This window comes from Bos taurus, chromosome 6 (genome assembly GCF_002263795.3).
Source record: "Bos taurus isolate L1 Dominette 01449 registration number 42190680 breed Hereford chromosome 6, ARS-UCD2.0, whole genome shotgun sequence".
NCBI lineage: Eukaryota > Metazoa > Chordata > Mammalia > Artiodactyla > Bovidae > Bos > Bos taurus.
The window spans coordinates 59,228,221-59,251,334 of record NC_037333.1 but is presented as its reverse complement, the minus strand read 5'-3'; the positions used below and the strand labels follow the sequence as shown (position 1 = coordinate 59,251,334).

General features: G+C 41.5%; 1 protein-coding gene across 4 annotated transcripts in view; it reads right to left on the bottom strand.

Annotated features, from left to right (window-relative positions):
- Positions 1-1,077: 1,077 nt before the first annotated feature.
- RHOH (ras homolog family member H) overlaps positions 1,078-23,114 on the bottom strand; it is a 48,104-nt gene continuing 26,067 nt past the window's right edge. For all 4 annotated transcript variants that reach the window (NM_001078124.2, XM_005207895.5, XM_005207896.5 and 1 more), the window contains 2 exon segments: positions 1,078-2,505; positions 2,805-2,933. In NM_001078124.2, coding sequence (NP_001071592.1) covers positions 1,711-2,286 — 576 coding nt within the window. In that variant the 5' untranslated portion in view covers positions 2,287-2,505; positions 2,805-2,933 and the 3' untranslated portion in view covers positions 1,078-1,710.

Sequence of the window (23,114 nt, the reverse complement as noted above, 5' to 3'; positions counted from 1 at the left end):
GGTAACACAGAGGCGACGACAAGCCATGGGACTGGAGAGCGAGAGCTGGCGCTGCCGGGTACAGGCAGATGTGTCTGCCCCAGGGAACTGAGGGAACCTCGGACTCAAAGACTCAGACCCCGGGTCTGAGTCTCCTTTCTGGAGGTGGATGAGAGAAGAGGAACGAGAGAAGGCAGTGTAAAGATGAGCACACTTTTGATTTTGACACTGACTAGTGCCATAAAGAACTGACCACATAAGGAAACTAGAAAATTGGTTTGGTCAGGTCAGTGTAAGTCTAATCACAGCCATTTATGCCAGCTGCCTTACCACTGGTGTGTGCTGCACCATAACAATGATGGACTTTAATAAACATGGTTCAGAGGAGTTCTAGGTTTTATTTGAATAAGTAAGTAAATGCAATATGAGGGTTCCAGGCTTTACAATTTCTTAAGTTACATAGTCCTCTGTTTTCAGCTTAATAGATGGTTAATACTGTTGCTTTTAAGCTATGAGATAGAATGGTGGGGGGATGTTCCTATTGATTCAGTATTTCCCCTGATAACTTTGTATTACAATTGCTATACAGTTTTCCTGTTACCTGTCCTTGGAATTTCTGCTTTTTTTTTTCCACTCAGATGTTTCATACTCAAGAAATAGTAAAAGCTATAAACTCCCTTTTCCCCTTTAAACACATATCATTCATGTAGACACTGCCCCAATTATTCTGATTAGACCCTAAAATTAATGAATTATGTTGCCATGCTAGCTCAGTTTAGAGCTCAAACAACAAATTTATTATGGATAACTTTGAGCCTGCTCTTTCATAAGACCTACAATAAGTTAGGAAGCAGGCAAAGTGCAGCAGATTCTGAAATGAAAGTAAGACTTCCTCACATCTGTTCCAAGTTCTGCTGCTATCACTTACGGCAGTCTGATTCTCTACCTGATAAGTTTTCCTTCAATCTGTTTCAGTGAATGACAGAATACTTAGTGCATAATTGAAATTCTTTGGGTGAAAGGCAATACCATAAGAAATAGTTTTTTTCAATAATTACAGACATAAAATGATAGTCATTTAAAAATCATTAGGCAGTATTATAGTAACCTTATGTCATTTAACTTTATTTTATATATATAACCTTGAATAACAAATGAGTGGAAAATTAATTGCAAGGATCAGTTTACAGTGATTTTAAAATTGGTTACCTAATAAAATCTAACAGGCAAGTGTGATTTCAACAAAATTAGTACTTCAGGTGAAAATGCTAACATTATGAACATATGTCAGAGCCCTGTAAGGTCATTTCACTCACACATCAGTTTGTGAGTACGGAGGAAAAGACTTTCCAAGTGTGAAAACTAATTATATACAAATGCTATTCATTTGCTATTATTTAAATAAACTGTGTCTTTAAATATGGTATTCTTTGGAAAACTCACTTCATTGTCCAAAATTGTGGAGACCACTTTGGTTTTTGAATCAAAGATGAAATAGTCATTACAGTGTCCCAAATAATCTTCTAATTGTACTGGACAAAGAGTTCATTCGTAGAGTACATATTATAAAAAATATCCAGTGGCCAAGTCCCATCAACAACTGTAGCCTATCGTAAAAGCCAGTCAGGCCATGCCCAGAAAGAGCAACAGTCCTTTGCTGGCTTGCCTGCTCTCTCTGTCCCAGCTGGTCTTTGTGGTGAGTAAGTCAATGTGGGATGAAGTCTCTGGAGTTTAGAGGATCTTGCACTCATTGATAGAGAAGAACCTCCTTCTGTTGCGTCTCCTGGCTTGGTTGACAGCAGTTCGGACGGCACATTCAAATACCTGCTGGACGCCCCGGTTGCTGAGGGCCGAGCACTCCAGGTAGCCTTTGGCTCTCACATCCTGGGCCAGTCTCTTTCCTTCGATGGCATTGACGCAGGAGGCCCGATGGGGCCCCACCTCCCGCTGGTCCGTCTGGGTGGCCACCACCAGCACCGGGGTGCAGGGCAGGTTGCTCCTGACTTCACCGATCCACTTGTTCTTCAGGTTCAGGAAGGAGTTGTGGTTGGCCACGGAGTAGCACATCAGCACCACGTCTGCCTGCTGGTAGGACAGAGGGCGGATGCTCCTGAAGGCATCGTTGCCGGCCGTGTCCCAGAGGCCCAGGCTGATTTGGATCCCGTCCATGAAGACGTCTACACCTGTATTTTCATATACTGTAGGCTTATAAGCCTCAGGGAAGGTTTCCGAGGTGAAACGTACCAGCAGAGACGTTTTCCCCACAGCAGAGTCTCCCACCAACACACACTTGATGGAACTCAGCATCTTCGCGGCCCAGACTCCTAGTTACAAGTTCAGAATCCTGAGGAAGACAGCCCTCAGTGGGCTACTGAGACAGACGCCATTCGATACGAGGGGGAAGGACAACCAGACAGCTTTGTGTTCTCAGGACCTCTGACAGCCGCTTGCAGGATGTTACTTTTTCTGGGCCATCCAAGGGAGACACACAGTCTACTTTGAAAGTATCCAAAGGCTGGTGTTCAACTGGAACAAGGAAGAGAAGTGGAGAAATTGAGTCTTTTCCCCCTTTTTTGATGACAGGGATCTTCCTCATTGGCAAACAGATTAATGAGGGGTCCCATCTCTGTGGAGCCGCCCGACCCCGCTTGTCTAAGCCACTCTTACCCCAGCAGCGAAAGCTTGAATCTGTTATACCCCAGCATTGGAACCCACAACTCCACCCAGTCAAAAAGCAGAAGCTGATTTGATCTCTAAAATCAGCCCAGCGATAAAAATACAAGCAGCCGCTCTGGCAGCAACATGAAAAAGACCTCAGTAGCAACCTGGTGTGAATGAGACGTGTTCAAACAGCTCTCTCTCTCTCTCTGGCCTTCTGCTCCAAGAAGTGGGGACCACAGCTGACAGAGGTCTCCGCCGCTTCAGTTTCTAATGGATCCCAGCCACTCTGGAAACTGCAAAAGAGAGCAATGTGATGAGCCTCAGATACCATGAGCACTTCCTTTCATTTATTATCAGCCAGTGTTTGATTTATGAGGGAATTTGTACCGAGGTCAGAGGGAAGAAATCACCAAAACTTTTAAAATTTGCTGTGGTTTTTCCCTTGAGGTGTTTCCAAAAACTGGCTACAAATGTAATGGAAAGGGCACAGTCCTTGGCATTTTCTGCATCTCAAGTCAGACTCCATTACCTGTGCAACGATACGGCTTTGCTTAATCGGTAGACCCAGTTTAGTCATCTGCAAGATTGTGATAAATTTAGGAACAACTTCTCAGAGATCTTGTGGGGATAAAATTTTTTCTCTCTTTTCTGGACAGCTACCTATATATCAGGAACTCTGCTAGGCTTCTGGTTAAACAAAATAACTTGCTTAAAAGCAGCTGTATTCAGTGCCTGTCACTTAAACAAGGCCGCATAAATATGGCAGCATCTAAATTTCATGAAAGGGTCAAATAAATTCTCATTCACTGCAGGTGAAAGGGCTCCAGACGATGAGATCAGCCTGGAGACGGTATCCTGTCTGCTGAAGGACATCATCACAAGGCAGCCCGGCTTCAGATGAGGGAAAGGTCTTTTGGGCCAAACTTCAAAGTAAAGGTTATTAATACAATCTGGGCTTATAACCTCCTCCACTGGCAATCTTCCTGACAGGTCACATGTAAAGTAATGTAAAACAGATCTATAGGATATGTCCACTTCAAAACATAATTTTTAAAAATCACTCCTCTAAATTCAGACATTCCCCTCCAAGACATTTTTATCCTTGTCCACCTACAGTCTCTGTTTAATAAGACATAATAACCTTTAGTTTTCCCTGGTAGCTTAACTGGTAAAGAATCTGCCAACAATGAAGGAGACCCCGGTTTGATTCCTGGGTTGGGAAGATCCCCTGAAGAAGGTATAGCTACCCACTCCAGTATTCTTGGGCTTCCCTGGTGGCTCAGACGGTAAAGAATCCACCTGCAGTGTGAGAGATCTGGGTTCAATCCCTGAGTTGGGAAGATGCCCTGGAGGAGGGCATGGCAACCCACTCCAGTATTCTTGCCTGGAGAATCCCCATAGACAGAGGAGCCGGGCGGGCTGCAGTCCATGGGGTTGCAAAGACTCAGACATGACTGAGTGACTAAGCACAGCACAGCAGCCTTTACAAACGAGTTGATCACATAAATAATTCACATGATTTTCACATATTCACTTTTACCACACATAAGCTGGGTAACCTTGGGCAAGTTACTTAACCTCTCTGAGCCTTGCTTTCTTCATAAAGATGAAAATAATAAAGGCAATTTCTTGATGGAATTATTGTAACAATTCAGTATATGGAGAGTCTGGCTTAGCACAGAACATGGCACATGGAATCTATGGGCAGGCACCATATTTTTCAACTTCTACTACTGTTTATTTAAAATACCAAATATTGACTGTCCAAGTGTAGGGGATGGGATGTCAGATATTCAGCCAGACTTTAAAGACTCCACATCGAATCATTCTCATACACCATGGTCCTGGACACCTCTTTGTCACCAGACCTTTGAGTAAGGTCCCCTTAGGAGCTCCCTGGGTCTCAGACTTTAGCTCCTTAAACCTATGGATGATTTAAATGAAGCAATTGTGACCTCCTCATTACTGAGTCCATTGTCAAGACTTAAGACATGTTTCAAGTTTGATGTCGACCCCAATGTAGTAGGACCAGGACCAAGAAAAATATGCATGTGTCAGGTATTTTGGTTATTAAATAATTTCTAAGAGATTGAATAAAGTCAAATTTCCTGAGTATATATCTACAAAAGGAAGTTGCTGAGGCAAAACTGTTAAGAATGCAGGCTCTAAAATCAGGTACATATGGAATTGAATCTGAACTGACCAACTGATTACCTGTGCTGTGAACTTAGAAGAGTTTTTTAACCTCCCTAAGCCTCAATTTCCCTCTTTGTAAAATGTGATGTGATAATACCTATTAACACTGAGCTGTTGAGAGTATTAAATGTGATTAAATATATAAAATCCTTAGCATAGTACATCACGTAGTACATCAATATGTACATAGTACATACTGCAAGTACATAGTCACCACATAGAAAACACAATAAACAGTCCTTATTACTAAAATTATTGTTGAACAGGAATTACTAAATATAATAATCAGTTCAGTTCAGCCGCTCAGTCATGTCCAATTCTGCGACCCCATGGACTGCAGCACGTCAGGCTTCCCTGTTCATCGCCAGCTCCTGGAGCTTGCTCAAACTCATATCTATCGAGTCAGTGATGCCATCCAATCATCTCATCAAATATAATAATAAGCAATTTTATATCGTCAGTGGGGAATTCAAAGTAGCGCTAAAAAGGTTTCTGTGGCAAAGGGTGCTCTAAGAGTCTTATACACAGCTGTGACTACAATACATATATATTCTACAAAATATATATTCTTCTTGTAGCATATTGGAAAAGACCCTGATGCTGGGAAAGATTGAAGGCAGGAGGAGAAGGGGACAACAGAGGATTAAATGGTTGGATGGCATCACTGCCTCAATGGACATGAGTTTGAACAAGGTCCAGGAGTTGCTGATGAACAGGGAAGCCTCGCACGCTGCGGTACACGGAATTGCAAAGAGTCGCACAGAGTCGGACACGACTGAAGCGACTTAGCAGCAGCAGCAGCAAACATGACTGACTGAACTGAACTGAGCATAAAAATAAAATATGATATGAACAAAGAAATTTGTGCCTCAGCTTTGCCACTCAGAGTCCGAAGACTCAGACTGGAGAAAAAAGCTCTGTTCAGTCAAGTGACCTTTATTCCCAGGCAGTTCTGGCACTAAGAGGCACATCAAACCAGCTCTCAGGGCCTCAGTTTCCCAAATCATAAAGTGATTGGACAAGATTAGCTCTCTGCAGGTCTATGGAAACTGAGGTCAAAGGAGAAAGCTTTATAGCCTGCAGCACAAATACAATTGCATAACTCCATATTATTCCAGAGCACCAGTGTAGCAGCAAAGACAGATGACAAAACTTGATGACATGTGTAGCCTTTGGCAGATGGCTAAATATGGATCTAGGAAAGGAGTAGTGGGAGGAGTTATAGTCTAAACTAGAGCAACATCCTATACAGATATGATAGATCACCTTCAGGTGATGCCCACAACAGAGCCACTACAGGTCACTACATAATGTGTGGAAGTTTGACTGGCTTTATTTCAGTGGAAAATTTCACCTGAAGAGAAAGATTCTCCTCAAAGGAGCTCTGGGTGAAAAATAGAAGCAGGTTTTCAACGATATTTCGCTAGTGGCTAATTGGCAGGGGTGCTCCAATTTTATGTCAGTCAGTACGGAGGAGTTACCAAAAGTGACTTCAGATAGCATCGTGAGTGACCCTTTTGGACTTAAGTCAGATTGGAATTAATGAACCTTCAAGTCCAGAGCCTCTCGGGTCTCAGTAACCTCCCTCTCTCCTCTTTCCAAAGTTTCACAGAAAAGATGCTCTCCCCAGAGCCCCATGGTTCACACACAGAGATAGGAAAAAGGCAGGGAGGCTTCATCTTGCAAAGGCAATAGCATCTATCATAGCAAAGGCACAGAGACAGAAAAAACGGAGGGCTTAGAGATGACGCATCCTGGTCCATTCTATCTTCTGGAGGGCTTTCTAGTAGGAAAGCCTCATTTCACTTTAGCCTCAGTTCTCATCCCAACTACCGTATACTTTCCACTATCATTCTTTCTTCAGACACATTCTCCGGTACTCTGTCTTCCAGGGAAGACTCACTCCTCCAACTTCTACCTCTTCTTGAAAAATCTTTGATCACTTGACCAGCTGCTAGATCAGATATCCCCTCTGTGTTGCCATAATACCCCCCTGTGCCTCCATCATCACACTGCTCACATGGTTGGTCCTCCTGCACGTCTCCCTCACCTGAAAAACTGGAATGAGAGCTTTCTCACAGGGAGTTCATAAGGACCAGATGGAAATGATAACAACACAGCAATAATCGATGCTTGTACTTTTATAAGACTTTGTACATCCAAGAATACCTCTTGATTGTCTTATGAGAAAGTTCCTTCATAATGATAGAGCATAAAAAATAATAATCTAAAAAAGAAAAACAATAATAGACAATATAAACTATTGCTTAGAAAAACAAAATAAAACTAAGATGAAATCATGACTCATTGACTAATAATTGTTACTGCACATTTTAGGTTATCTGGGCTTTGATTGAGGTGGCTTACTTCAAAATGCTGATGTACTCAGTCGCTCTGCTGCTGCTAAGTCACTTCAGTCGTGTCCAACTCTGTGCAACCCCATAGACGGAAGCCGACCAGGCTCCCCTGTCCCTGGGATTCTCCAGGCAAGAGCACTGGAGTGGGTTGCCATTTCCTTCTCCAATGCATGAAAGTGAAAAGTGTAAGTGAAGTCGCTCAGTCGTGTCCGACTCTTCGCGACCCCATGGACTGCAGCCTACCAGGCTCCTCCATCCACAGGACTTTCCAGGCAAGAGTACTGGCTGGAGTGGGGTGCCATTGCCTTCTCCCTCAGTCGCTCAGTCGTGTCCAAATCTTTGCGACCTAGTAGCCTGCCAGACTCCTCTATCCATGGGAATTCTCCAGGCAGAAATACTGGAGTGGGTTGCCATGCCCTCCTCCAGGGGATCTTCCCAACCCAGGGATCAAACCCAGGTCTCCCACACTGCAGATGGATTCTTTACCATCTGAGCCACCAGGGAAGCCAAAATACTGATAAAAACTCTTTTATTTTTTTTAAAGATGAATCCATGGCAGCCATCAGCTGAGGATGGCCTGTCAATTACAGAGAATACATCTGAATGTCATCCTTCTTAAAAGAGTTTTGGGCAAAGGACCTACTCCGGCAGCAGCCAATTCATTCATTAAGGAAATTGCTTCTGCCGTGAATCTAGCACATAGATGATTAGGAAATCATCATGCTTCTCAGTAACTCATCTCCTGCCAGTGCCTTCGCTCCATGTCCCCCCAACAGCCTGGCAGGGACAACACAGCAAGAGCAGGCCCTGCTGGGGATGGATGAACGAATCCAAGTATGGGGAGTTGGGCGTGGGGGCTGGTGCTTCATTTCATTTTGTTTTCTTCTGGGAAAAGAGAAGGCATTCAAAAATTTAAAGTAACTTCATAGAGGAAAAGTAGAGTCACTTCTAAACTTTCTCAATCCAAATTCTCACTCAGTTTCATTCACTAGTAAATATACACTTTATATATCTTCTAAACATTGTTTTCAACATAAAATTTTTTCTATGTTCAACAGTCTACATACTTGCCAGGTTTTAACTAAATAGTTTTCCATTGTTTCAACAATTCATAAGTGCATAGCCATTTCCCACTATTAGCAGTCTTTGAATTAGTTTCAGTATTTCACAGTCATTAACAAGTGTTATTTTATATATTAAATATATATGCATTTATGGAAGTAGTTATTATGTGGAACAATTTTCTTAGAGAATATATTTATAAATGCGGCATTAATGATCAATGAGTTCATTTTGTGACTTTTATTTACATCATTAAACATCTTCTAGGGGCTGTATAGAAGAAGGCAGTGGCAACCCACTCCAGTACTCTTGCCTGGAAAATCCCATGGACGGAGGAGCCTAGTAGCCTGCAGTCCATGGGGTCACTAGGAGTCAGACACGACTGAGCGACTTCACTTTCACTTTTCACTTTCATGCATTGGAGAAGGAAATGGCAACCCACTCCAGTGTTCTTGCCTGGAGAATCCCAGGGATGGGGGAGCCTGGTGGGCTGCTGTCTATGGGGTCGCACAGAGTCCGACACGACTGAAGCGACTTAGCAGCAGCAGCAGGGGCTGTATATAGTATTCATCAGCTGTTTTATTCTTTTTTTTTTTAAAGGCAGTTTTCTGGGGCTTCTTGTGGCAGGCACTGTATCGATCCTAATAGCATGGTAGTGAGCAGGCTGGCTGCTGTCTTCGTGGAGATCTACATTTCAGAACTGCAGAGACTTCAGGGGGTTGAGAATCCTGCCTACAGTCACTCTTCAAAACAATGGCAGAGACAAAGTTAGACCTAAATGGAGGATGACCCCAAAGCTGCAGCAGCTCCATGTGTCACCTACACCCCACAATTCCCATTGCCCAATCCAAGGCATCTCAAGTAAAACCAAGGTTCCTGAGCAATCCCAGTTTCGAGACAGTTTTTCTGGCCATCCTTCAGTCAGGTCCCTACTCCAGTTCTACTCCTACAGATGAGTAGCTCTTGATATTTACAAAAAGTGTGTTGTGTCTTGATCTGGAAGCTAGTTCCACAAGTGTGTTCAGCTTGTGAAAATTTCTCAAGCTGCAGACCTACGATATGTTTACTTTTCCATACAAAGATTAAACTTCAGTAAAAAAGTATTTTTAAAAAAATAAGGTTACTGCTGAATTCTCTGGTGGTCCAGTGGTTAAGAATCCGCCTTGCAGTGATAGGTTCAACCCCTGACCCGGAAGGATCCTACATGCCTCGAGACAACTAAGCCAGTGTGCCACGATTACCGAGACTGTATGCTGTAACTACTGAAGCCTGGGCACTTAGAGCCTGTGCTCTGCAACCAGAGAAGCCACCACAATGAGAAGGCCAGGCACCGCCACTGGAGAGGAGCCCCTGCTCACCACAACTCAAGAAAGCCCGCACACAGCAGCAAAAACCCGGCACAGCCAAAAATAAATAAATAAATATTTTACAAAATAAATAAATAAAAATAAGGTTACACCTTTACATAAGATTATCTTCTGAAGGAGTATTTTATCATAAATTTTTCGTCTTGCAAGATGTTCATTTCACTAAATCTCAACTGTCTTAGTAGTAGTAGTAGTTAGCTGCTCAGTTGTGTCCATGGGATTCTCCAGGCAAGAATACTGGAGTGGGCTGCCATTCCCTTCTCCAGAGGATCTTCCCAACCCAGAGATCCAACCCAGGTCTCCAGCATTGCAGGTAGATTCTTTACCATTTGAGCCACAGGGAAGTCATAATTCTCAACTGTACTTCAGTAATTGCCCTTAGTGCATTTCTAATTGCCACAAATAATGATTAAATTCCTCCTCCAAATCACAAAAGGAAATCACTTTCAAATCAGTTTATTTTTATACACGATAATCTGTATTCCAAATGGATTTTGTTCTGAAACTTTGCTTGCAAGATGGTTTGTGGCTTTTATTATGTGTTCTCCAGAATGTATTTAAGCAATATTTACATTCGCAAACTTAAAGCCTATGTAATCTCATTACAGTTTAATTAAAATGGATTGTCACCAATCCCTGAGCCCTCTTCAAACCCTGTCCCTCTGACCCCATACCAAGCAGGGACCATGGCACCCTTCCCCTCTTCTGTCCCAACCACCCTGCCCTGATTGGTCCATGCCACTCATAGGAACACAATAATTGGATTCTCACCACAGGTCTAGAGTTTTCAATTTGGTCCAAGTTTAGAGTCAAAAACAAGGCAAGCCAGCCAGGCAACTGTCCAGAGCACCCTTAAAAACACTAGAATCTCATCTCAAAATTTACATGATGGGAAAGTGTAGTTACTGCAACCTCTCTTAAAGCAGTTGGAAGGAATTTTCTGAAAAACTGCTTGGAGTTGAGGGTGGAACCCCTACAAGACATGCTCAAGGAAAGGTCACCTGGTCTCTGACTTGCTTTCTACTTGCTTTCCCATGGACAGAGGAGCCTGGTGAGCTACAGTCCATGGGGTCACAAAGAATCAGACACAACTGAGCAGCTGCTGCTAAGTCGCTTCAGTCGTGTCCAACTCTGTGCGACCCCATAGACGGCAGCCCACCAGGCTCCCCCATCCCTGGGATTCTCCAGGCAAGAATACTGGAGTGGGTTGCCATTTCCTTCTCCAATGCATGAAAGTGAAAAGTGAAAGTGAAGTCGCTCAGTCGTGTCCGACTCTTAGCAGCCTCATGGACTGCAGCCTACCAGGCTCCTCCGTCCATGGGATTTTCCAGGCAAGAGTACTGGAGTGGGGTGCCATTGCCTTCTCCGAACTGAGCAGCTAACTACTACTATTACTAAGACAGTTGAGATTTAGTGAAATGAACATCTTGCAAGATGAAAAATTCATGATAAAATACTCCTTCAGAAGATAATCTCTTGTAAAGGCATAACCTTATTTTTATTTATTTATTTTTTAAAATATTTATTTATTTATTTTTGGCTGTGCCGGGTTTTTGTTGTTGTGTGTGGGCTTTCTTGAGTTGTGGTGAGCAGGGGCTCCTCTCCAGTGGCGGTGCCTGGCCTTCTCATTGTGGTGGCTTCTCTGGTTGCAGAGCACAGGCTCTAAGAGCCCAGGCTTCAGTAGTTAAAATAGCAGAGTATAAGCGCATTAACTGACACAGGGAAAGGGTCCCTAAGCTGAATGACATAAAGTTAGTGTTAGTCACTCAGTCTGACTCTATGTGACCCCATAGACTGTAGCCCACCAGGCTGCTCTGTCCATGGAATTCTCTAGGCAAGAATACTGGAGTGGGTAGCCATTCCTTTCTCCAGGGGATCTTCCCGATTCAGAGATCGAAACTTTGTCTCCTGTGTCTCCTGTATTGACAGGTGGTTCTTTACCACTAGCACCACCTGGGAAGCCCCCACCCCCATAGAAGCAGCTTTCAAAATATGAACAGTATGATTCCAGAATATGCACAGTTATGAAAAACTGTTATGAAAAGCAGTATATACCAACATGTTAAGATGAAATGTCTATATTCCTGGAATTATAGCTGATTCTCATTTTATTCTCCTTGCTTCTGTGCATTTTAAAATAAAATTAAAATTAAACATGAGTTATGTGTACAGTTTTGAAGTGCTTTGTATGTGTTCCTTTGTTTTTTAGGTTTTAGGCTTGAAAGGGCAGAAAAGAATGATCTGAGGTCCCTTGAGGCAAGAGAATGTTTATGACTCCCATTAATGTCTGAAGACAAAAATTCTCTATATCTGAACAGCCGAATTTGTTTAAAATTCTGAGAAGCAGTATCTCTGGCTTCTGGTTCTTTTTTCCAAGGCCTATCCTGGAAAGAAGACAAGCTAAGCTGTGTGTATTATGCCTATTCTCAAAAATGCCCTAAGCCACCCATCTCTCCTTTTTCTCCTTATGAGAGAATTTTTAAAATTATATGTGTGCGTGTGTGCTCAGTCACTCAGTCATGTCTGTCTCTTTGTGACTCCATGGAAGGTAACCCATGGAAGTCCATGGGATTCTCCAGGCAAGAATACTGGAGTGGGTTGCCATGCCCTCCTCCAGGGGATCTTCCTGACCCAAGGATCGAACCCAAGTCTCTTACATCTTTCACTTTGGCAGGCAGGTTCTTTACCACTAAACGTGAACTGGGAAGCCCTTATATATGTATAAAATATATGTGTGTTAGTTGCTCAGTCATGTTATATGTGTGTGTGTGTGTGCCTGTGTTAGTTGCTCAGTCGTGTCTGACTCTTTGCGACCCCAGGGACTATAGCCTACCAGGTTACTCTATCCATGGAATTCTCCAGGCAAGAATACTGGAGTAGGGTACCATTCCCTTCTCCAGGGAACTTCTCGATCTAGGGATCAAACTCGGGTCTCCTGCACTGCAGGCAGATTCTTTACTGTCTGAATCACCAGGGAACCCCATGTATGTGTATTTTTGGTAGCACCATGTGGCTTGTGGGATGTTAGGATTTTAGGTCCCCAACCAGGAATTGAACATGGGCCCTCAGCAAGTTCTGAGAGCTCAAAGTCCTAACCACTGGACCACCAGGGAAATTTCATCCTTCCTGTATTTTCTAAATATTTAAAGAAGTTTGAATATGGCCAGGGTGTTTGATGACATTAAGGAACTCTTGCTAATTTTGTTAGGTGATAATCACATTGTGATCGTATACATTTTTAAAGTCCTTATCTGACAGGTGAAATGAATATGATGTCTGGGATTTATTTTAGATTATCCCAGAAAAGGGGGAAAAAGTAAGGATGATGCATGAAATAAGACTGGGACAATATTGAGAACTGTTAAAGTTGAATGATGGTATATGGTTTTAGTCTATTCTCACTATCTTTATATATGTTCAAAATTTTTCATGATAAAAGTTTTAAAGCATAGGATCTTTTGTTTTCTATAGCATTTTGTCAAAGCTGTGGTTTCATTCTCATATTTAGCTTTAGAGAGAATACAGAAAAGCATCACTAAAAAATAAAAAGTATACTTTGTGCCACAATGACTTATTCAAGTATTTGAAGGAAAATTGATACATCAAATAACAGACAACATAAACATAGACAGTGCGGAGGCTTAGAACCTGCCTGCTGGTGGAAGGGAGACAGAGGAGGAAAAGCCATGCCCAGGTGAGGATTCCCAGCCAAGTCATAAAAAGAGAGCCTTCAACTTCAAGTACAAGCTCTACCTGCATCTCAGTACGTCATCACCACCTGTCTCTGGGAAGCAAAGGCCACGTCTAGAAAATACTCCAGCCAAAGGATACTCTTGAAGTTCCTTTGAGGTTACCTGAACTTCCTAACTGGTATAACTATGTTCACTAACTTCCCTTGGCCCTCCTTGCTCCAGTTCTGCAGAATTAGCTCTCTGCAAAAGTGCAAACAGTAATAATGAAAATTACTTTTAAAAAGCAAGAAACTCAAGAGTGAAAATGGACTACCCACATAAAACCAGATGACAAATCAAAGTAACTCTGAATGTGAGGCAGACCCTCCCCGCTGGGGTCTTTTTTGTCTGAAAAGGTGAAGGGGCAGTGAGGAGTTTCTACTTTTAGATTTTATGTTTCCTTAAAGTAGTTCTGATCTTTACTTACTTGGAAAATAGGAAATCTACCTGATATCTAAGTAGACTCCACCAAGCCCAAAATACCTCCCAGCTCTAAAACATCATCTCTAACAAAGAAAACCCATCACATCCCTGGGTTCCCCCATCCCCCACACCGGAACTACCACCACCACCACCATCACCACCACCACCATCATTCAACACACATATTCAAACCATTAGTGGTAACAACATTTCCTCCCTTATTTGCTGATTCAATCAGACTGAAGATGTCCTCCTCACTCTGACTTACTTTTCCCCTCATTTTCTCTGGATCATCTCTGCATTCTTTTTTTCCCCTGATTATAAAAGTAGTTCATCCACATTATGGAACATTTGAAAAGTACTAAACCATCTAAATGACCTAAAGGAGAAAAGCAACTACCACCTAAAACCAAAAGCTGCAAGAAATTAGTGTACCTTTTCCTGTTTCGTTTTTTCAGTGTGCCTTTTTTTTTTTTTTCAAGTCTAATATCATACTTTATATTCAGCTGGGCATTTTGCTTTTTATTTAACATTTACATTGTTAATATTTCTTATGTTATTAAGATTCTTCAAACATAATTTTAATGACTGTCATACTTCATTATACAAATGTAGCATTATTTATTTAAGCAATTGACTATTATTTAAATTGTTTCTAATTTTTACTGTAGTAACAGAGTGAACATTTAAAAAATAAATTTGTACAAATATACAATTATTTCTTTTAGTATAAATAGATATGAGCACAATTACTAGACTAAGAAAGATGAAAAACTTGGATCAATTTGTACCCCATAGCCATATATGAATATATTTATTTCATCACACAACCATCATTGGGGGTAATAGTTGCCAGTTAGATCTGTTTTCATTTGCATTTCATTTATGACTAGTGAAAATTAAAATTCATCTTTTATTGACCACATATTTCTCCTTTCATAAGTCACTTACTTTGCCTACTTTTCTAGTAAGGTGGCCATCATTTCTTAAATGATGATTTTTAAAAATCTTTTTGAGATTAAGGATATTAATCCTTTCTTGTTTAAATACATATGTAGAAATTTTTCCTTATATATTTTTGTGTCCATGAATTCTGAGAACTTCCCAAACTCCTGGTCCTCCCCCATCATTGAGCAACCACTAAATAGCATGTGAAATAGTATGTCCCCTGATTGTGGAAAGAAACTTCGCACGATTAAATACCTGAAAGGTCATCTAGTTCAACCCACTCATTTTCCCATGAGGAAACCAAGGCCCTGAGACAAGTGGTTTAGTTACTGGAGGCTGACTTGAAGCCCAGAAACTGAATCACTGAGTCAGCACTCTTTCCATCTACACTGTATTTTTTCAAATATGTATATCTACATTTTATATCCCATACTTAATTTCCTTAATTTTAAAATGTAAACCCATATAGATAGATCTATAATTCAAATAGGTGGCTTTTTACTCAAAAGATAACTGCCAGTTTTAACATTCAACTTGTTTTCAAACAGATGTTCTCTTACTCATTAACTTTCTTTGAGAGACTGATCATCTCTCTTCCGGGGCAATAATTAAGGCTTCCAACACCTTCTAGAATTAGGGTAAACCCTTAATTTACAGATTGTTCAAACTATAAAAGAAGGTATTTTGTCTTGGAAATTTAACCCAGAGCACGGCAGGGAATGAGGTGACTTAGTTTCAGTTTCAAAGTATAAAATGGGTAATGTTACATCATTTGCACAGAGCCTGGGTTGTGGAGTCCAGGCCTCGGTTAGATTCTCATCTTCATTGCCGACTAATAGTATAACCTCCAGCAGGTCACATAACCAGAACTGCAAGATGTGGATAATAGTGCAGAGTTTGAAGGATTTTTTAAGGCAATTAAAAAATTCTATCTCCCATGCCTAGCCGCACACCTATTAGGTAAATAAATGTGAAGTGAAAGTTACTCAGTTGTGTCTGACTCTTTGTGACCCCATGGATTATACAGTCCATGGAATTCTCCAGGCCAGAAAACTGGAGTGGGTGGCCATTCCCTTCTCCAGGGGATCTTCCCAACCCAGGGATCAAACTCAGGTCTCCCGAATTGCAAGTGGATTCTTTACCAGCTGAGCCACTAAGGAAGCCCAAGAACATTGGAGTGGGTAGCTTATCCCTTCTCCAGCAGACCTGGATCCAGGAATCGAACCAGGGTCTCCTGCATTGCCGGTGGATTCTTTACCAACTGAGCTACCAGGGAAGCCATTAGGTGAATAAGGATAACAATAATCACATGGTATTTAGCATTGGTCAGATACTGTTTGAAGTACTTTATGAAAATTAACTCTTTCATCATTACAATAATATTATGTGTTCAGTACCACTGTGGTTATTCTACAGCTGGGGAACGCACAGAGAAGTAAGGTAACTTGCCCAAGAGAACAAGCTCGCGAGGAGGCCTTGCCTCCAAGTCCATTCACAGAGCTGTCTCCCCTCCCCTCCTCTCTCTCTCATTTGGGGCAAGTCTGTCTGTCTTTGCCATCTTGATGAAACTAAGCAATCTGCTATGATCTGATGTTGGTGTGCCCCTAAAATTCAGAGTGAATTAAGTTGACACCTAACCCCCATGATGACAGTTATAGGAGGTGGGGACTTTGGGAGGTGACTAGGCCATGAGAGTGGAACCTCATCAATGTAATTACTGTCATTATTAAAGAGCCCCAGAGAGCTCATTTGTCCCTTCCACCATATGAGGACACACTGAGAAGGCACTGTCTAAAAAATCAGGAAGCAAGCCCTCATTAGACATCATATCCACGGGAGACATCATTTTGGACTGTTCAACCTGTGAAAAATAAATTTCTCTTGTTTACAAACCGCATAGTCTGTGGCATTTTGTTATAGCAGTTCAAATAGACTAAGAGACAATCCTAAAATTAAAGCAGGAGGTGAGGTGGTAGACTCAGAAAGACATTTTTCAGCTGGTGGGTGATTTCTTTCTTACTACAGGCCTGGTTTCTAAAACATATGAAAGATTTCTCCCTCAAGCAGTCACTCTCACACACCATTGGAAGATGTACAGAAAAACACCATCTTTGTAGAAGGCGATTTGACAGAATCCAGCAGCACACTTATTGTTTTTGGCACTTGGAGCTGATCATTTTTTAAACTCTTTCATCTACATGGCAAAATTAGTTTCAAAATAATGTATAAGAGTCAGGAACAATCATTTTTTCCCTGATTCATTCTTTAGCTTTAAAATAAACAAGTAATAGTTATACCAAAGATAAATTTCAATTTTTAAAGTATTATTCAAGTGCAGTAAAATATTTTGTGTATGAACTAAAACTTGTAATTATCAATCAAAAATATTATACTCTGCTATTTGTGTTCTACTCACTGTTTTAAATCTAAACACAAAACTCTAAATAGTCACAGAGAATAGCAGAATTAAAGTTAATCAAGTTCTGTTTCATAGTCTCTATAATCATTGTGTTATCATTCTTTAGTTCTCATCTACTGTTTAGGAGTCAGGAATATGCAGTGCTCCAGGCAATCACAATATATCCCTGAAGTCAGCTCTAATGGAATCCACACACTCCCCTAAGCACTAACTCTATCACTGCCAGTGCGTGGTGATAACAAAAAGCAGACCCACATTGATTTTATTATTGTCTTTAAATTCTTGACAGATGATTCACTCCCTTATTGCCTATACCTGGGGTGGACCCCTTCCACCCCTATGTCCTTGGTATGTCCCTGCCAGTAGCTATCAAAATTTTAAATGCATATACCTTTTAACCCAACAATTCCAACTCTTTAAATGCATTGTTTTGTTGTACCTATACAAGTAGTGAAGATATATGTGCAAGAATTTTATTGCAGCGTTATTCACAATAGCAAAAGAAAAAAAAAAAACGAGAATAACTAAAAGTTCCAGCATAAGTCAGTGGCTAAATTAATCCTGCCATATCCATTTGATGAAATCCAATACAGCATTAAAAAGAATTAGGATAGGAGTGGGGGTGAAACAGGTGAAGGGGATTAAGAGGTGAAAACCTCTAATTCTAAAATAAATCACAGGAATGTGATACTAAGTAGAACGATGGTCAACAATATGGTAATAACTTTATATGGGGACAGATGGTTACCAGACTTGACTCATGGTGGGGATCACTTCACAGTGTATGCAAATATCAAATCACTATGTAGTACACTTGAAATTAACATAATATTGTACTTCAACTATATTTTGATTTTAAAAAAGAATTAGGTTTTCCTTGTATGTATTGCACAAGAAGGGTACCCATGACATATTGGTAACTTTAAAAGAAGCAGTTGAACAATTCATTAAAGAATCTCATTTATATAGAAAAAAAATCTACAAGTCTGGTCTGAAGCCCCTGAGTGCCCAGAATGGCCAGAATGGCATTAGGATAGGAGTAGGGGTGAAACAGGTGAAGGCGGTTAGGAGGTACAACCTCTTACAAGGTACCATGGGTACAGTGGGTCTATGCAGAGTGAAAGTATCTGTGCAGTAGTGGACACAACGAGGCTTATTATGAATTCCAGTCATCCAATACATGTCCCTCTACAGATAAACTGTACTAAGGGCACGGCAGTTACTCTCTGCTGGTACTTTAGTCGCTAAGTCGTGTTCGACTCTTGCGACCCCACGGACAGAGGAGCCTGGCAGGCTACAGTCCTTGGGATTCTCCAGGCAAGAATACTGGAGTGGGTTTCCATTTCCTTCTCCAAGGGACCTTCCCAACCCAGTAATCGAACCCAGGTCTCCTGCATTGTAGGCAGATTCTTTACCAACTGAGCTACAAGGGAAGCCCAATTACTCCCTAAGTTGTCTAAAGGAGAAGAGGAACAAAGAGGAATAACCTAAGAATACAGGTTTGTACAGCGTGTCTTAGGTTTTTTTAAATCCCCTTTTGGAATATCGATGTTTATACTTCCTATACTGATTATGTTGCAGCTATAATACACAACAGTGCGATTAGCTATCTCCTTGGATGCTCAACTTCTGATGGAGGTCTTACAGAAACTGAGAGAAACAACTTCCTAATGAACCTGAAACTATCAAGATACTCCAGAGCAAAATTATTCTTTTAACTGTTTAATTTATTGCTTATGCATACATAATGTTCTATTAAGTTCCAAATCCATAGAAGTCTGAAAATAGATGACAGGATATCTGACTTTAATTGCCTTTAAATTAGGAATTCTTTTAAAGAGCTTAATGGGGACAGAAGATAATGAAGAAAATGTTAATATAGTTTAGCTTAGGCCTAGAGGTTTTTTGGGAGAAGGCAATGGCACCCCACTCCAGTACTCTTGCCTGGAAAATCCCATGGACGGAGGAAGCTGGTGGGCTGCAGTCCATGGGGTCGCACAGAGTCAGACACGACTGAGGGATTTCATTTTCACTTTTCACTTTCATGCACTGGAGAAGGAAATGGCAACCCACTCCAGTGTTCTTGCCTGGAGAATCCCAGGGACGGGGGAGCCTGGTGAGCTGCCATCTATGGGGTCGCACAGAGTTGGACACGACTAAAACGACTTAGCGGTAGCAGCAGCAGAGGTTTTTTGTTTTTGAAAAAAGTTTTTTCCTATTTTGTTAATGACTCTGACCCTCACTTCTTTGTTGAGGTTGCTCTCTATAGAAGAAGTGAATTCTTAAGAAGAGGTAATGAGATGGCCATGGAAAGGTAGCTGGTATGGCTGTTCTTCATCATAATAAGGCCCCATATAGCTGAGATCTTAGAGAAAAAAATTCTAAATTAGAGAGAAAAGAAGCAACCTTCTACATACAAATGATCTCATGCACAGCTTCCTCCCAGGAAAAAAAATTAAAATTTAAATGGACAAATGCCATAATAAAGGTAAATGCAAAATGCCAAGAGAATGCTGAGGACAGAGTGCTTAAAACTTCCAGGATGGTGGGGGTGGAAGAAGCAGAAAGGAGTGACATTTGAGATAGGTCTTGCAGAGCGGGGGAGAAAATGGGATTGGTGGATAGCATCCAGAGAGAAGTGGCCAGTGTCCAGGTGTGCGTAGGAGAAGGGTTTGTATAACGGGAGGGCAGAAAGTCAGCTTTTGAGACTGAAGCACAGGAGGGAGATCATTTTTAAAGGGACACTGAAGCCAATTTGTAAATGGCTCATTTCTGCATGGCAAGTATAAAATAACCTCCTTCCACCATCTCTCTCATTACCTTTCTCTTCTTCCCCAGCCCCACTTCACCAAGCCATCGCTGCCTCCAGATTGTGTAACATCCCCCAACTCTCCCTGCCTTTCCTGACTCAGTAATCTTAAGTGTAGGCTTCCCTTGTGGCTCAGCTGGCAAAGAATCCACCTGAAATGTGGGAGACCTGGGTTTAAATCCTAGGTTGGGAAGATCCCCTGGTGAAAGGAAAGGCTACCTACTCCAGTATTCTGGCCTAGAAAATTCCATGGACTGTAAAGTCCAAGGGGTTGCAAAGAGTCAGACACAACTGAGCAACTTTTACTTTCACTTTCAATCTTAAGTGTGCTGCTCTCGTCTCCTGAAATACCTTCTTCTCTGCTCTGACTCTTCCTGGTAAAATTTCGCCTGGCCCAGAGCCCAGCTCAGATGCCACCTCCTCCAGGAAGTCTTCCTGAAACTCCTCATAGGCATTATTTTTCTCCCTTATTTGAGCTCACATGTAATCTTTGAGTGTTTTTATGTTTACCTTTTGAATACTTAATACATGTCTATTGTAAAATTCAAAGAGGACAAAAATGAAAAATACATCTCTCTCATCTGCCTGCCCTCCAGGGCCTCAGGCCATTTTCCCAGAGATAACTATTATATGAAGTTTTTTATGCATTTTCCCAAAACTATTACATCATGACATGTATTCACAAACATATATGTATGAACAAATATGTGTAATTATGACACACATTTGCTCTTTTTTTTAATATACAAACTATAGCATACTATTCTTTACTCCCTGGTGCTTTTCTCAATTTATTTTTTCTTTATCAGCAGATTTTCAGGCAATATCTCAAAGATATTGTGGATTTGGATTCCAGACCACCACAATAAGCAAATATTGCAATAAAGTGAGTCACATGAATTTTTTGGTTTCCCATTGCATAGTAAAGCTACACTTCAGTTCAGTTCAGTTCAGTTCAGTTCAGCCAGTCAGTATGTCCGACTCTTTGCGACCCCATGAATCGCAGCATGCCAGGCCTCCCTGTCCATCACCAACTCCCGGAGTTCACTCAAACTCATACTGTAAGTCTATTAAGTGTGTAATAGCATTATGTCTAAAAGTAATGCACATGTCTTAATCAAAAAGTAATTTATTGCTAAAAGATGCTAACCATCATCTGAGCCCTCATCAAGTCATAAACTTTCTATTGATGGAGAGTCTTCCCTCAGCGTTGATGGCTGCTGAGTGATTGGGGTGGTAGTTGCTGAAGGCCAGGGCAGCTGTGGCAGTTTCTTAAAATAAGACAAAACTGAAGTCTGCCACATGGATGGGCTTTTCCTTTCATGAACAATCTCTTGGTAGCATGCAATGCTGTTTTACCTACAGTAGAACTTCTCTCAAAGTTGGAGTCAATGCTTTTAAACCCTGCTATTGCTTTGAGAGCAAATGTTGGTAGAGAAGAGCATGGAGGGGCAGATGGTTCAACCTTCCTGCCTCTGATACCCTTTTCCGACTTTTCTTTTCACCTGTCTTTGACTGTCTTTCCTTTTCTACCTCCTACCTTGACACAGAGGCTTGCATGATCAATTATATCCAACTCTTTTGTGACACCATGGACTATACATAGCCCACCAGGTTCCTCTGTCCAAGGAATTTTCCAGGCAAGAATACTGGAGTGGGTTGCTGTTTCCGTCTTCATGGGATCTTCCTGACTCAGTGATCGACCTTGTGTCTCCTGAGTCTCCTGCATTGGCAGGCAGATTCTTTGGGAAACCACCCGTGATGCAGAGGCACGGGCACTAAAAAGCCTTCAGCTCTGGCACGTTTGCCAAACAAAGCATGAGGGGCCCTGACAGGCGTCTGGTTTCAAGACAGTGTTCAGTTGCGCCCATCTTAGCAGTACACAAGATAGAAAGAGAATTTGCACCTCTTTTCCTGGGAACATGTACCAGTCCAATTTAGCATCCACTGGCCTAACTTGTGACAGAAAGAACCTGTTAACATTTTGCACTCTAGAGAGTTTTCAGAGACTGGAGAAAATCCCCAGCCCATTTACAGACCACGGCAGCAGAACAACTAGGTAGGCAAGGTGTCAGAAAGGCCCAAAGGGGAATGTCACTTAGACCCCACAAAATCCCTCAGTTCTCTAAGGCATCCTCACGGCTTTTCTTGGCACAAAAAGCAGCCATTGGCCACGTCACTCATTTGCCTCCCAAATCTCCACACAGAAGTTCCCAGGCCTGTAAAAGTGGTCCCCACGACAGTAAAATGACCAGGTCCTAGCAGGGAATGGGACTGGGTAACCATCTTCTCTTGGCGTGGTAACTCGTGGCTCTCTCTAGATTATCCAGAGATCCTACCTGGAGTTTGGTGTTCATCCTTTAGGCCAACTCTCCCACCTCCACACAGGTATTCTCAACATGCATGAGAGGAGGCCTCATCCTAAATCTGTTTCTAATAGCAAGGACTTCCAGAAAATACTCCTTGTAGAATGGACTTGCCATTTCTACTCATTTTCGCCCTCATTTGTCTTAACTTCTTAAAGACAAGACAACTTGCCACAAAGGATAACTTTTCAAAGGAATACACACATGTTTTTATTATTGAATTCCTTATAATTTTAGAAAAATATTTAATAATATGGAGAAAAGTATATGACAACACTGTTACATGAAAAAAAAAAAGTGAGTTCAAAACAGTGTATACAACATGATCCTGATTTTTCAGTAAAATTAGAGAAAGGAATAAGAAGCTAAATCCAGATGTTAGTGATGTGCTGATTGGTGCAATCACAGATTTTTGTGTGCTTATCTATGTTTTACAAATTTCCTTTTAAAACATATACTGCTTCCAAGGACTTTCCAGATAGTCTAGTGGTTAAAACTCTGAACTTCCATTGCAGGGGATGCGGGACTGATCCTTGGTCAGGGAACTAAGATCCCACATGCCACACGGCATAGTAAAAAAAAGAAAATATATATATATATATATATATATATATACACTTCTTCTATAACAAGTGAAAGTGAAAGTGAAGTTGCACAGTCGTGTCTGACTCTTTGCAACCTCATGGACTGTAGCCCCCCAGGCTCCTCCGTCCATGGGATTCTCCAGGCAAGAATACTGGAGTGGGTTGTCATTTCCTTCTCCAGGGGATCTTCCCGACCCAGGGATTGAACCCAG